General features: G+C 41.1%; 1 protein-coding gene across 1 annotated transcript in view; it reads left to right on the top strand.

Annotated features, from left to right (window-relative positions):
* LOC119949129 overlaps positions 1-16,581 on the top strand; it is a 38,667-nt gene that overhangs the window by 9,945 nt on the left and 12,141 nt on the right. The window contains exons 2-5 of the mRNA XM_038770631.1: positions 5,297-5,560; positions 6,523-6,733; positions 14,095-14,261; positions 14,393-14,456. Coding sequence (XP_038626559.1) covers positions 5,297-5,560; positions 6,523-6,733; positions 14,095-14,261; positions 14,393-14,456 — 706 coding nt within the window. The remainder of the gene's footprint in view (positions 1-5,296; positions 5,561-6,522; positions 6,734-14,094; positions 14,262-14,392; positions 14,457-16,581) is intronic.

Here is a 16,581-nt window from a genome sequence, read left to right as displayed (position 1 = left end):
ATCAGCAGCAGTAGCTTTAGGATTTGGTTTCCATCTGGCGCAAACTTTGTAGCAAAATGCCAGATACAGCTTTTTAAAAATCAACATCAGTGCCTAAGAATTTGTGTTCCACTGCCTAGAGGTATTTCTCAATGCAAATTCTTCTATGCAGCTACTCAATCAATCAATGGTATTTATTGACTGCTAACTGTGTGGAGAGCACTGCCCGCCAACTATGTAACCTTTGGACAGTCAGTGACCTTTGAACATTCGACATTCAACCCCAGCCCAACCCCACAGAACTTGTGTACATATCTTCAAATTATATTTTATAAGTTACTTATTTAGTCATATTAATGTCTGTCTCCCCCTCTAGACTGTAAGTTCATTATGGGCCGGGAACATGTCTGCTAATTCTGGTGCTCTGCACTCTCCCAAGAGCTTAGTACGGTGCATTGCAAGAAGGAAGTACTCAAAAACTACCATTCAGTCAAACATATTTATTAGGTGCTTACTGAGTGCAGAGCACAGTACTAAGTGCTTGGGAGAGTACAGTTTAACAGAGCTGGTAGACACATTCCCTGCCAACAATGAGCTCACAGTCTAGAGGGGGAGACAGACATTAATATAAATAAATAAATTACTGTTACGTACATTAGTGCTTTGGGACTGGGGGGGGGGGGGGGGGGGGGGCGGTGGATAAAGGAAGCGAATCCAAGTGACACAGAAAGGAGTAGGAGAAGAGGAAATGAAGGCTTAGCCTCTTGGGGAAGATGTGTCTTCAACAAGGCTTTGAAGGTGGAGAGAGTGATGAATCAATATCATTGATTGATTGATTGATTGATTGATTGAACTATTCCAGACCTCTTACTCTCTGGTGGAGCATACATTTCCCACAATTTCTTCTGCTCTAACTCCTGATGACCTCGCCAGCTACTTTCCTGGTAATAATAATAAAAATAATTGTGGAGTCCGTTAAGCGCTTCCTAGGTGCCAGGCATTCTACTAAGCACTGGAGAAAATACAATATAAGCAGATCAGACACTGTGCCTATCTCACATGAGTGGCTGTCTGAGGCTGCAGGTTCTAAGAACTGGAATTCTGTTCTGCCTTCTCTTCCTCATGGCTGGAAGACCTGGACTCCCCGAACAAGCCCCAGCTGATTCCAGACCGGCTCCATGGACTTATGGGCTATATTCATCATCGAACGGCAAGATGGGATATGTTTCATCAGGAATATACACACATACACATAGATATATGTATAAACACACACACACAGACACACACACATCATAAACTCCCTGAGTCTCAAAACAAAACATCATTATGATTTGGGGAGATGGTAGTCCTTATTAATCAAAATCACCTTTTACATTAAGGCTCAGTAAGGTGAAAGGTCAGTGTTGCAGAGCAGCATGATCTCATGGAAAGGGCATGAGCACTTGGAGTCATTCATTCATTCATTCAATCGTATTTACTGAGCACTTACTGTGTGCAGAGCACTGTACTAAGCTCTTGGGAAGTACAAGTTGGCAACATATAGAGATGGTCCCTACCCAATAGTGGGCTCACAGTCTAGAAGAATAATCGCATTCGTTAGGTGCTTACTATGTGCGGAGCACTGTTCTAAGCGCTGGGGGGATACAAGGTGATCAGGTTGTCCCATATGGGTCTCACAGTTTTAATCCCCATTTTACAGATGAGGTAACTGAGGCCCAGAGAAGTTAAATGACTTGCCCAAAGTCACACAGCTGACAAGCGGCAGAGCTGGGATTTGAACCCATGACCTCTGACTCCTAAACCTGTGCTCTTTCCACTGAGCCATGCTGCTTGGAAAGTCAGCTCCTAGTTTCAGCTCTGCCACTGAGCTGCTGTGGAACCTTAGGCAAGTCATTTAGCCTCTATGAGCCTTGTTTTTCCTCATTTGAAAAATGGGGATAGGATATCTGCCCCCCCTCCCTCTTAGACCAGGACCCTGATGGGACAGGGACTGCATCCAATCTGATTATCTTCAATATTACCCCAGCATTTAACCCAGTACTTGTCCCAAGAAAGCTCTTAATTAATCCCATTATTTTTCTAAAAAAAAAACCAGGTTTCAAATTATTATCCCATTATCTTCTTTTCTAAATATTCTTTCACATCTTTCTTGAAACATCATTTGGGTTTAGCTTGTTAGTCTGATCTAATCAGGCTGCAGATGTTCAGAATTCCCATCCTCTGTGCACAGAGAGTCAGTCACTAGGGTCTGTAAAAGTAATGGGCTGTGCCCAATTTCCCCCCAATGGGTTCAACTCTCAGGGAAAAATAGGAAAAAAAATATATTTATCTCTAGCTTAACAAGGAGAAACATGAAAGGAAATTCAACTTTTAATCTTCACATAAAATTGTGAAATCCCAGAAGCAAATTTGGTAATTTAAAATATTCCATTAGCACTCCCTGGATTTTGAGAGAAAACCAATCTTATTGAGCATTTACTAACATCTTGGAGAAATAAATTATTCCATAATAAAACTAATTTTATGATTTTACAATTTCAGTTATGTTTAACGGGAAACAATGGAAAAATAAGGGGGCTTTTTTGGTAATGTATTTTAATGTCTGTCTTCTCCTCTAGTCTGCATGTTTTATTGGCTGGGATCATGTCTGCCTACTCTACTTTACTGTGTTTTCCCAAGCACCTAGTATGCGCTCAATAAATATCATTGATTGGTGTCCTTAAAAAGTTTCATCTGCCCTCCTTGCTTTTGCTTTTCCAATTCAGCACTCCATAAAACAGCTGTTTGGATATCCCGCTGCCCCTCATTCTCTTCACATACCCCACCAAACATAGCTGCGCTAAGATGAACATGGGTTCTCTTCTAGGAGACTGACTACTTCCCAGAAATACATTGCTTGGGATTTTCTCTTGTTATTTTCTTGCGGCTCAAATAGGTCACACTTTTCTGCCGTCTGTTTTTCATGGCATCCACTGGCATTTGTGGACTAATGCATCCTTCCAGCATCAAACAGATAAAAGCGAGAGGCTCCACTACTTTTGATGGGATGATGAAGTCCCCTGTGGAAAACCACTGGTGAACAGGGTTGCTGCTACATGCTATATCACACCAAATGGGATTACAATTGGTTACCAGAAGGGAGATCGTTTTCGCTCTCCTATGGGAAACAATGGACTTTCTTCAAATACAAAATTCACCTTCACTATTTTTAAACCCTGGAATAAAACAGGTGTCCAGTCTTTGCTCTTTCTCTTCTTCCTTTGTCTCCACCGTTCCCTCTTCTATCACAAAGGCTACTAGCATCCGATGAGCCAAATGAAAAGTATGGCTTGATTAAGGAGCTCTTTTGTCAGTAATTTGTGCCTAATGTTTTTAACTTTCCCACGGGCTGTTATAGAAAATGGTAAATCTGGTTTAAATGAAACCTGATACTGTTAATGGTTTAATAGCAGCTGCCACAGGGTTATGGCATTTTTCAACAGATGCTTCTGTTCCATTTTAAACTACACAAAGCTTTAAAATATGCTTACACAAATAAAATGGGGGCACACCTAAATAATAGTACCTGTATTTATTATTATAAATGCGCAAGTCAAATTAAGCAGCTTAACTCTGAAAAATTAACAAGTAGCTCTTGCCTCCAAAAAACATTCATATCTAATGAATATGTATTATGAGAAGCAGTGTTGCCTAGTGGAAAGAGCATGGGCTTGGGAGTCAAAGAAACTGGGTTCTAATCCCGTTTTGCCACTTGCCTGCTGTGTGACCTTGGTCAAGTCATTTCACTTTTCTGTATCTCAGTTTCCTCACCTGCAAAATAGGGATTCAATACCTGCTCTCCTTCCTACTTAGACTGCTGGGTAGGGACCGTCTCTATATGTTGCCAACTTGTACTTCCCAAGCGCTTAGTACAGTGCTCTGCACACAGTAAGCGCTCAATAAATACGATTGATTGATTAATTGACTGTAAAGCCCCATGTAGGACCTGAATATTTTATATGTACCCCAGCGCTTAAAACTGTGATTGGCACACAATAAGTGCTTGACAAATATTGTTATTTTCATTAATGTTATTATAACGCCCAGTGTGTCTTCATGTTTTGTCACCTTTCGACATGTTTTGTTTTGTTGTCTGTCTCCCCTTTCTAGACTGTGAGCCCATTGTTGGGTAGGGACCATCTCTATATATTGCCGACTTGTACTTCCCAAGCACTTAGTACAGCTCTCTACACACAATAAGAGCTCAATAAGTACGATTGAATGAATGAATGAATATACTTGGGAAAAGAAGACTGAGGTATATCCTTTCTTTCAATATTTGGATCTTGCTATAGGAACTCCCAACATTCTAATATCTAGAGCTGACTACTCTTGTGAAGCTTAAATGGGGATATGTCTATTAAAAATTTCAAGATTTGAACCTAAAAGTTTTATGAGTAAGTGTTGGGAAATTATCTTGTCAAAGTTCAAGTTGGATGGTTTCAGCAGCCCAAGCTTTTGACCTGTTTAATAAAATAATAAGAATGATGGAATTTGTTAAGTGCTTACTATGTGCAAAGCACTGTTCTCAGCGCTGGGGAGGATACAAGCCGATCACGTTGTCCCACGTGGGGCTCACAGTCTTAATCCCCATTTTACAGATGAGGTAACTGAGGCACAGAGAAGTTAAGTGATTTGCCCAAAGTCAGACAGCTGACAAGAGGTGGAACCGGGATTGGAACCCATGACCTCTGACTCCCAAGCCCTGGCTCTTTCCTGTTTGTAGTCTCATTGACTCACTGCTGCTACTAACAAGGCAAGTTAGATTTATAAATATGCCCAGAGGTAAACTTTGAAAGAAGCATCAGACCAGCGAAAAATGAGGAAGAAAAATCTGGGAACCCAAACACATCCATAGGTTTCTACAAGTGGAGGAAAAGAAATGGAGACAACAGTGATTTTCAAAAAAAAAAGGAAAGAAAAGCTTTAGCTGACTTTCAGCTTTCACTCCAAAAGTGTTCTTCCTAAGAATATTTCACTGAAATAGAGATCTGGGTTCTCGTCCCGGCTCTGTCATTTCCCTGTTGTGTGACCTGGAGTAAGTCACTTACCTCCTCTGGTCTCCTTTCCATCATTTGTAAAATGGGGATTAAATCCTACTCCCTCCTCGTTAGACTGTGAGTCCCATGTGGAACAGAGACTGTCTTCAAACTGATCATTTCAATGTATTCCAGCTTAGTACTGTGCTTGGCACATAGTAAGTGCTTCACAAACATCACAATCATTATTAATGATTGTTCATCAGGTTGGCTCTTTTCCTTTTTCCTTGTACCAGGTGCTGCCTTCTAGAAAAGATGTGAATCCAGGCATGGTCCTCCTCTTTGAGCTCTTCCTCCGTGGTGAAACCTACTCACATATGGACCAGGCATTGGGCTGGGCTTTTTCCCCTTTATGTGATAACAGTTTCGACATAGTGGAGGGAAAGTTCAAGTGCCCTGTTCTCAGAGGCCACTACGGGCTGAAAATCGACCGCTTCCATAAAATCGAAGAATTGATCTGCTCAGATCTGGATCGGTGGTTATGCAATCTCTATTTTCAGGTTTGTAGCCGAGTACTGTAAATAGATGGAGCAGCCTGAATCTCTCAGGGCTCCTTTGTTGGTTGGGCACCACTTTAAATTTGTGCTAACGCTTGTCTCTTCTGGAGGCACAAAACCTTTAAACCTTAATAGATTTTTGGTGTCGTCCAGGTCATTCTTTGGGCGGTGCTGACAGTAAATATATATATATATATATTTATAAAACTGGTGGCCTTAGCTGCCCTGATGGAACATGGGCTTCTTGGTATGGAGGGACAAGGGGGAATACGGGTGGCATTAATGATGGGTGACAGCAGATGAGTGGTATTTTGAGGGGGAAGTATGACCAGTCAGGAAGAAAATGCTAGGCATGGAAACTCTGGATGGAGCAAAACGATAGAAGTGGGCCTCGAGATCAAAGAGGCGGTAGACAGCAAGGATGGAGGGTGAGACCAGGAAGTGGATTTTCTCCTCAACCTATCCCCTTCATGTCTGCTCGCACTTGCAGCCTCAGGATACCAGTTTCAGGATGTTTTCTTATACCGGAGCTGTGTTCCATCCAGGTATGGCTCCCTCCTGGCACTCTTCTTGGGTTTGTGCATTGGCTGAGCTATTTGATTCCCTGGTTCTGGGTTTTTCTGTAAATATTTTTTTAAGAAGTGGGGATACACCCCACGTTTGTAATATCCTTAGATGGACCCCTGGGAAGAATAAACAGGAAGGAGAAAAATTGTGGTAAAAAAAAACCCCAATGAATCATATAGGGAGAAGGGGTAACATATAAAGAATCAAAACTTCCCCTCCTCAAAATAATGTAATGACACATAGGAAATGCTAAATAAAATAAAATGTTAAAACAATAAATAAAATGGTGTCAATAAACAACCTTTTAGATGTTCAAAACTGTTGACGTGCTATTGAAAAAAATGCTTCCTGAATCAAATTCTTTAAGATATTTAGAAGGCAGGTTGATCTCTTAACAGATAATTAAACCTCCCCTGACTTTGGATGGACTAAAGGAACGGGAGAAGTGTTTCCAGCCACCCAGAAAATTTATGAAGAATTCAGAAACTACAGGGAAGGAAGAGGTTTCAGACTTGGAAAATCCATCTGACCCTCCCAAGAAGATGAAAGACAAACCCTTCCACCTGCAAAGTGGCTTTTCTTCCATGAGTTCCTTAGAGTCTCCCCAAGGTTGGTTGTTCAAATTCCTCTTTCTGATATGTATAAAATCACCGATTCACATGATGCCTAAATTCTAGGGCAGGCTTCCTTTTCTACATTTTTAGTATAAGGTGTCAAAAGAGCTAAACTGCTTTATTAAATGTTTAGTTTTATAAAAATTGCCCAGACAGGCCAATCGTTACCCCCGCTTGGCTGGCTTCCGGGTATCAGTGCCAGGATTAGTTCCGGAAAAGGGGAGCGGTGAAGTGCTGAAGGGAAGAAACTCAGCAGTCTCACAGCATTGATGAAAGCCTGCCGGGATTGTTTTTCCTACAGCGGGAGTCAGTCAGTCGAAGGTGGGAGGGATGTCAGGGGAGGGGCTTGCCCAAGCCCCTGCTGCTATCTCTGTTCTGGGAGCTGCAAGTTGGCCCTGCTTACATCGTGCTTCCCTCCCCGCTGCTACACTCTGCACCTCACCCCACATTCGCCCTGGGTCTGAGGGCGGGCAGGACGAGCACTGAGCCCTTGCGGCCACTGGCTTCTCCTCGAGCAATCCTCAGGTGAGAAGGGCAAGCTCTGAGGGCTCCCATCATCATCATCAATTGTATTTATTGAGCACTTACTATGTGCAGAGCACTGTACTAAGCACTTGGGAAGTACAAATTGGCAACATATAGAGACAGTCCCCACCCAACAGTGGGCTCACAGTCTAAAAGGTGGGCTCCCATTGACTCAGAAGTCAGTCTCTGGAGGACAGTCAGGGGGACAGATTCAGGGCCGGGCTTCCGATTGGGCTCTCCATGCTTGGCACTCAGGGAGAGGGCTGAGGTGAGCCTTCAGTTCTCCATGCTCCCTCTCTGCTTGCCAGTCCTCATCCAACTCTCTGGTCCCCAGCTCCTTCCACCTCCTTCCAGAAGCCCCTTCCCTTAGCCTCTCACCACCACCCACCTCTGCCTGGATCTCACAGAGCCTAAATTAAAAAGAACCAAAAAACCCAACAAAAAAAACAAATGAAGAGATAAACACACCTTGTATAAGAGCAGCAAGGCAACAGAGGGGATGAAGGATGAGGGAGGATCATGTAAAAATGAAACAAGGATGGCGTCCACGGATGTGCAACATTGGAAGGGGCAGCACATATTTGGTGGCCATCTTGATGAGGTCTTTGATTCGAACGCTACATTGAATATGTCAAGCACTTGCCAACTTGAGTCCTTCTGGAGGCAAACTATTGCCCCTACCATGGTGCCTCCCAGAGACAACAGCATACACTGTCTGCCATCTTAAGCTGGTCCTGATTGAGAATTGCTCAAAGTTAAAGGTTGAGAAGAGGAAGAGGAACTAGCAAAGGAGACCAAGAAAGAACGGTTCGAGAGGTGAGGCCTGCAATCCTACTTGGAATAAAAACAAAATGCTCTAAGAATGCCATTAATTTGCTACATTGCTTATATTTATTTGTTTTCTTTTAGGTTCTTAAACATTATTAGCTGTTAATATTCCCCATGGGTTTGTTTTCTAATGTATCAGTGCAATGATACAGTATGCTGTTTCTGCCACTGATATGTTGCTAAGCAATTTAATAATGGGTAAACAAACACAATATGTGGTAATCCATTTCAAATTAAAAGTTTATTAAACACTAGTTTGATGACTTTTCTGGCTATTTACAATTAAAGGAGCAAACCTTGGGGAAGTGGAGATCACATGGTGAAAACCACTACTGTAATATTTCCAACGGATGAAAATGTTTATGATCTGCAGCAAGCTGTCCCCTGTTGATAGGTTCTCTAAATTCTCTATGGGATCTGCTTAAGCTGTCCAACCTTGGCCAAAATGACACTCATGTTGAGCTACCAAACCAAATCAATAGAATTCTGAACTGACTCATGCTTAATTCTTTAAATGGTGAGCATTGCTGAAGTCAAGTCAACTTTTCAAATAGTCACATATCTGGAGTCATTGGAGAATGCTCACTTTTACTAATTTGGTTACCTTTGCATGAAAGCTTTGTGGTCTGGGGAGAGAGTGGTCTCTTTTTCATAATTGTCTGCGAGCCTGGTCGCAGTGAATAACAGTCAGTCAGTCAATCAATCGCATTTGTTGATGCTTACTGTCAATGGGGTTTGGGTGGGAAGATAAGAAGTTCTGTGTGCGACTTAAGTGTGAGGTGACAGGAGGACATCCAAGTAGAGATGTCTTGAAGGTGGGAGAAAATGTGAGACTGCAGAGAGGGAGATAAATCAAGGCTGGAGATGTAGATTTGGGTGTCATCAGTATAGAGGTGTTAGTTGAAGCCATGTGAGTGAATGAAGTCTCCAAGGGAATGAGTGTAGATGGAGAATAGAAAGGGACCCAGAACTGAACCTTGAGGGACCTCCACAGTTAGTGGGTGGGAGGCAGAGGAGAAGTCCGTGACAGAGATTGAGACTGATCAGCCAGAGAGATAGGAGGAGAACCAGGTGAGGACAGTGTCAGTGAAGTTGAGGTTGGATAATGCTTCCAGGAGAAGGGGGTGATCAACAGTGTCGAAAGCAGCTGAGTGGTTGAGGAAGATTAGGATGGAATAGAGGCCATTGGATTGGCCTCTGATAACAAGTAACAAATAACAATAACAGATAACAATAACTAATAATAACAAATAACTGTGTGACAGTGCAGAATTGAGGATAAATATGAATGCAAGCTTTTGCTAATCTAGAATAGCTTGCATATGAAAGATTACTCTTATTCACTTTATTGATCCAATGTATTGCTCTAGCTATCCCACATACTCCCGCTACCTTCAGTTGTCATGCTCTGGTCTTTCTCCTGCTTCTACTATTTGAAAAAAAAATGACATCTTTCTGTCTCTCCTTGTGGATGAAAGTTTCTTGAGGGTAGAGAATGTCATCTGTTTTTATGGTACTCTTCCCAAAGCTTAGTAAAATGCTGCACACAGAGTAGAGGCTAAATGAATATTATCGATTGATTAAAGGTGTCCTAATCTGAAACCAAAAATCATTATGAATTGTGGAAAGTTTCAGAAATAATGCCATTGAATAGGAGTTAATATTGCCTAAACCTCCAGTAAAATAAAAAAAAATCCTTTTAAAGTCAATCCATCTTTCCATCTGTGGTATTTATTAAGTGCTTACTGTGTGCAGAACACTGTACTAAGTACTTGGCAGAGTACAATAGAGGGAATAGACACATTTCTTGCTCTCAAGGAGTTTACAATCTAGGGGAGAAGCTAAATAATTATTCCTCTAGTCTCTGTCAGGAGGAAAAAAATTACACCAATAAGTATGACTGCTCTGCTGAGGGTGCAGTTTGCAGAAGGCATGTATTTAAGTCGTGTACAAAACCATATGCTAAGCTTGGTGACAAGGCTAAAAAATAGGGTTTTATCTAAAATAATTCTCTAAGATGATAACCAAATTTACCTGCTCTAGTGCCTTTTTACCTTAGGTATACGTGAAGTAGAGATAAATATATTGCCCTATGAAGTTTTCATCTAGTTGAATCACAGGGAGAGGAAGCAGCAGCAGCAGCACAGCTAAGAACCAGCTTCAAACTTCTCAGGTTCCTTCTTTCTGATCTCAGGAGAGTTTAGCTCCACACCTTTGTGGGAGTGGGGAGAGATCTTTGGCATAGTGCACGACCCTGGGAGTCAGAAGGTGATGGGTTTGAATTCCGACTCCATCACTTGTTAGCCGTGTGACCTTGGGCAAATCGTTTTACTTCTCTGTGCTTCAGTTTCCTCATCTGGAAAATGGGCATTAAGACTGTGAGCCCCACCTAGGACAGGAACTGTGACTAACCTGATTAGCTTGTATCTACCCCAGCACTTAGTAGAGCGCTTAACAAATTACCATGAAGAAAGAAAATTGATGATTGCTACGCTAAAAGAGGGAGCAGAATATAATCGACTAGACACAGCTGTCAGCTCAGCCATTAATACACCCTTATATACATTTCTCAGTTACTTTCTATTTAAAGCACATCTTGAGACACCTACCACTTCAGTTTATCTCCAGGTCTGTAGACTCAATTGATCGATCAATGATATTTATTGTTTACTATGTGCAGAACACTGTACTAAGTGCTTTGGAGAGTATAAAAAACTAGAGCTGGTGGACACATTCTCTGCTTATAATGAGGTTACAATCTGTAGAACTCTGAACCTTGTCTTTTCTTCTTTTTTCTGGACTTATTTTCTCTTTCCTGTTTGTATCTGTTGTGAAACTCTGCTCCATCTTATTCTTAGATGTGAGCCCCTGGATGGCTAGAGACACAATCTACTTCTCCACTGGTGTATTTTTTCCCAGCACCTGGTACTGTACTTTGTACCCAGTAGGTGTTTAATAGGTACTAGTACCACTATTACTCCTAAATTCTCAGTGGTTGTGAACTTCCTAAGCAAGTACATGATTTTTGGAAGTTCTCAGACTTTTCCCGGTCACTTGGGTATCATTTAGTGATTAATGACCTTAGGACAGTCAGTGTGCAAAGTTTCCTGCCAGGGTGGCACAGGAAGCATGCAGGTGTACTGCAAGATTGCCTTGGCATGACCATCTTTCTTTTTTATTGGGCATTTATGGGCTTGTTTCCAAGTTGGCAATGCCCCGCTGCATTTACAGTGTGGAAATCCAAAAAAGCAGCACCTAGAGAAAGTTGGGTCATTGTTTCACCTTTCTGAAACTGGAAGGTCCCATCATTTGAAGAAAGAGCTGCCAGCAATCCCCTCTCTCTCCACTCTTCATTTCCCACCACTTCAGGCCGAAGTAGAGAGTTAGGAAAGAAGGAGAGAGAAGCAACATGGCCCAGCGGATAATAATAATAATGATTATGGTATTTGTTAAATGCTTACTATGTACCAAGCACTGTTCTAAGCGCTGGGGTAGATACAAGGTAATCAGGTTGCTGCACGTGAGGCTCACGGTCTCAGTCCCAATTTTATGGATGAGGTAATTGAGGCACAGAGTAGTTGAGTGGCTTGCCCAAGGTCACACAGCAGACAAGTGGCGGAGGTGGGATTAGAACCCACGTACTCTGTCTACCAAACCAGTGATCTTTCCACTAAGCCACGTTGCTTCTCAGATAGAGCGTGGGTCTGGGAGTAAGAAGGACTTGGGTTCTAATCCCAGCTCTGCCACTTGTTCTGCTGTGTGACCTTGGGTAAGTAACTTAATTTCTTTGGGCCTCAGTTATCTCATCTGTAAAATGGGGATTTAGACTATGAGTCCCATGTGGGATACAGATTATGGCCAACCTGATTATCTTGTATCTACCCGTCTTGTATCTGTCCCAATATTTAGTAAAGTGCCTGGCACATAGTAAGAGTTTAACAAATGTCATTAAAAAAATTCCCATAGTCCTTGACTCAGACCAAGAAAACTTCAGCAGAACAGGTCTAGGGACTTTGAAGACTCTTTGCAAAAATGCTTGACATTCTATGAGCTGGTCACATCGGGATGAATAATAATGTAATAAGCAAAACAACCTGATATTTCTTTGACTGGTTTTCCTTTGACTTTTTTTGGGGTAGGGGCTTCCATTTTTCAAAGTTTAGGAAAGAATTCCTAAGCTTTTTGAAGGTTATTAAACTGCCTGTAAAACATTTAATAACTTAAAGGAGGATCAGGTACAGCCATTTATAGCCTGAGTGAGCTGCCATGGCATTAAAATGTCTGCTGTAGTAATTCACTTACTTGGGCTTTAATGATCAAAAGAAGGGGTAGCAGATTTCTGTACTCAGTGGCTGACAGTGAGACGATCCCAGGTGTTGGACCAGACTGAGATTTTGGAGAATATAGCATTTGTCTTACTCCTTTCTCACTCCTCTCTCCTCCCCAAAAAAGGGTTCCAGCACCTTCCATATTGACCTCTACAGCTTAACTCTCTGTTGCCAGGAAATTGGGAGAAATGTAATTTCTTTTTTTCTTTTAGTTTCCCATTTAATTTCTGAGCATTTCAGGTTATCTATTAGTTTCGGCTCCCTAATTTTCTCTTTCAGAAAGATTCTAAGCAACAAGATACTATTCATGAATACTTTTTGTATCCCATCTCTAACTTAAATGCCTTGGGTCTCTGATTCTGGTATAATTAATGAGCCTTATTTATTACAATATTTGTATCCAAACCTTCATTCTCATGTGACTCACCATCTCTTTACCATCATTTTAAAACACTGGTCAAATCAAGTGTGAGATGTAAAAACATAAACAAAGTGAGAAAAACAATAGCTCCAAATCTCAAAATTCAGGACCGAGGTGAAATGTATTATTTTGGAAACTGCTAGAAAATCACATTTTCTACATAAGCATAGGGTGTTTTGTGCATAATCTCTGCTGTTTCCCCTAGATAATTAATCATAAAAAAGTTTTCCAAAGGGTTTTGCACATAATATCACTCATGTTACCAATGTAGAAAAATCTTTAGCAGAAGGGATGATAGAATCCTTTGCATAGATGAGTCTGAAACCCAGCTGTAGTTTCCTGCAAATCAGTGTAAGGATAATGATTCATAAACAGGGTTTTGTTTCAGAATGTAGCTTATTTTCAAATGTGTTTTAAGGCAAGAAAAACCCTGCCTAAATATCATCCAACGAATCTGATTGTTAGGGAATGGTATGGTCATTTTAGAATCATTGTTTTGTGAGATTTTGAGATACTCTCAGGTCCTGTAAAGAACTGCTGTTTTTCTCCTGGGTCTCTCAGTTTTCAAACAGCGTCACTGCATCCGAGTACAAAATTAAGCCTCAGGGAATCCCAGTATGTTTCAAAGGGACTAATCCACATAAAAGGCTAATTACCTGGCATTTTAAAGATGCCTTTATTTAGCCATTTTACCACAAAGGCAAAAAATGCATCAAAATCGTTGAAAGCAATTGTCCACATCTCACAGGTACCAATGGGTTGGGGTGGATTTTACATTCGTTTTCGAAAAGCAGCAGCTAAGTTTCCATCTTGTAACTTCATTTGCAAACTGGAAGCAACTTAAGGCAGCTGCAATTTTCCACTCCCCATACTGAAGCTTAGATTGAAAAATCCTCTTTAGATGTTAATTGGAGGTGCAGTGGTATCAATGGGTTTTTAATGTTATCATTTATCATTTTAATCTTTAGCTCATTTCGGGAGGTTCTTCACCATCCGTCATAGTTAATAATAATGGTAGTTTGCAGTTTGTGCCACTCAGATTTTCCAAGTCAGTCCCCAAACCCTGTAGAGTTGAAAAGGTTTAAATGGTCGTGCGGGTCTTTAATTGTAAATTTGTCTTGATGGGACAGCTAGGCGAAGACCTGGCCCATCCCAAAGTGATGCTAGCTGACAACCCCTCACTGCTCCTGGAGCAAAGAAACATATGGAAGGAATTGTTTTTTTACATTTCACAGCTTGTCATTTCCTCTGCAGAACCACCCTTGACCTCTCTGAGAGATCCTGACACGTATAAGGGAAGTATTCCCACTGCTGGGAAGGAAGTGGAGAGGCCATTTAATGCCACAAAGGGAGAGGAGGAGAATTTGTCAAAAGAATCTGGAGGAAAAAGAGACAAGATGAGCTTAAAGCGTTTCCAGCAGGTTTGGGCCTCGCTACTAGATTTCATTTTGTAAAAGTGGTCTGGAAGAAATGGGTTTGCTGGGGAGTTGTCAAAACATTCTGTTTTAAGCCTGGCTGTATTAGCTGTCTTTTTTTTGCTTTTGATTTTTAGGCAGAAGAGTCAGAGGAAGAGAATAAGCCCCATGGGAATGATCAAACGAAGCTTTGCAAAAAAGGTATTAAAATGTGCTTGCTTCCCATTTCCAATAGGCAGCCTGCAAAGTGTGTTTCTAATTATAAAGTGTGTCTGGATTGAACTGACAACATCAGATTAGAGCTTGTGTTTTCAGGACGTTTTATGCCCCTAACGCTTTATTTGGTCTCATATATCTCATATATTCAACGTAATAATTTTTGCTTCTGAACCAGTACCACTATCCGGTCCCTTTCGAAAGGAAGAAACAAAGCATGAGATCACACCTTAATTCTAATTTAAATTTCTTTGCAACCTGAAACAAAGAATCTACTTTGCCACCTTCTTTTCTGTCTACATTCTCAACATTTCAAAAACCCAGAAATGTCAATTTTTAACAAGCTTACTTTGTCTTTTTATATGCATACTTTTCTGGTGGTGGTTGAGGGTGTGGAGGGGGTTGAATGCTATTGCTCTTTTTTCCTCTTCTCCTACTTTCCAAAACAGGTTTAAAGAATGTTTTGCATCTTCAGTAACAATTCAAAAAAAGTGCACTATCTCTGGGAATAGTTGAATAAATCTCATTTGATTTATGGATACCTACTGCCCTAGAGTTTGCTAACTGTCCTTGGTAAATCTTCCTGCTGTAAGTGTTGGCCAACTCTCCAGATTCATATCTTGGTGTTGGGTAGGGATTGTCTCTATCTGTTGCTGAATTGTGCTTTCCAAGCGCTTAGTACAGTGCTCTGTACACAGTAAGCACTCAATAAATATGATTGAATGAATGAAGGAATAAATAACAGCCATCACCATTGGCCGAGTAGAGAGGACACTAATGTACACTAGGGTACCTGAGTACCCTGAAATGTGGTGGATAGGAGAGATATTTTGGCTCTTGTGACTGTATACTTATTTTGGGTCCAGTTCTTAGAACAGGGCTTTGCACAAAGTAAGCGCTTAACAAAGGCTATTATTATTATTATTATTATTATTATTATTGTTCAACCGGACAGTCTTAGAAGAACAAACAAAATGACTAGTCTGAGAAATTTGTGAGAATGTAGCTGAGGATATGCAAATTATTCTTATTATAGTTTAACGGTGCAGTGAACACTGACTACTTGGGGTATTTTTTAGCGCTATTTGTTAAGCCCTTTCTATGTGCCACACACTGTACTAAGTGCTAGGATAGGTATAAGCTAATCAGGTTGGACACAGTCTCAGTGCCACACAGAGCCCACAGTCTAAATCCCCATTTTACAGATGCACAGAGGAGTGAAATGACTTGCCCAGGTCACACAGCAGAAAAGTGGTGGAGTCAGAATTAGACCCCAGGTCCTGATGACTCTCGGGACCTTGCTCTATCCATTAGACCCCACTGCTTCTCTAAATGCTTTCTGCATTTAGCGCACATTGGAGGGGAAATGGGAGCTTGGGAGGAATGGGCTCTCGTACTTATGGTTAGACTGACAAATCCATAGCCCTTTCTTAGAGGTTCATTTTTGGGAAGATGGGGGGTGAACATGTGCATGGAATAGAACAATGGGGAAATATGCAGTTTGCATTAGTGTCCTTTATGGCCTAAATGGTGAAATCAGTGAATCAGTCTTTCTCCTAGATCCCAAGTCTTCAATCCATGTCTAAAAGGAACTGAGGTAGAAAAACTAGAATATTTGCATGCCTTTGATATCTAACAGTAAAGAAGTTTTTAGCACTCTCAGGGATAAAGTCAAGTCATACCAGCAGCTCTAGAAGCTATTAATTTTTTCCTGAAGAATGAATTCTATTATTGATCCCAGGACACTTGACAATCGTGGGCATGACATAAATAGCTCATATTCCAAAGGGCCTTTATTTGATGCCTCGCTAATCTTTGAGCACCTTTCATTCAAATAGGGTCAAACAAGTTGGGCTCATCTTCATTCACAAGGCAACAGATGTCCTTTTTGATGAGGTTAATTGCTGTTACTTGTTAAATTAGCACAAAAATGTATCCATTTCACAAGACACTTTGGCATGCAGAACTCTGATGGTTTGGAATTTTAATGAAGGAGATCTGGCAAAATATACTAACTTATCTCGATTCAAACATGTTGAGGAAGGAATACTTGGTTTAAAGATATTGATGATCCCCAGGATCTCAGTCTAATGGATTTAAGGCACTGTCT

Source organism: Tachyglossus aculeatus, chromosome X2, assembly GCF_015852505.1.
Source record: "Tachyglossus aculeatus isolate mTacAcu1 chromosome X2, mTacAcu1.pri, whole genome shotgun sequence".
Taxonomy (NCBI): Eukaryota; Metazoa; Chordata; class Mammalia; order Monotremata; family Tachyglossidae; genus Tachyglossus; species Tachyglossus aculeatus.
This window is presented reverse-complemented; position numbering and strand designations above follow the sequence as displayed.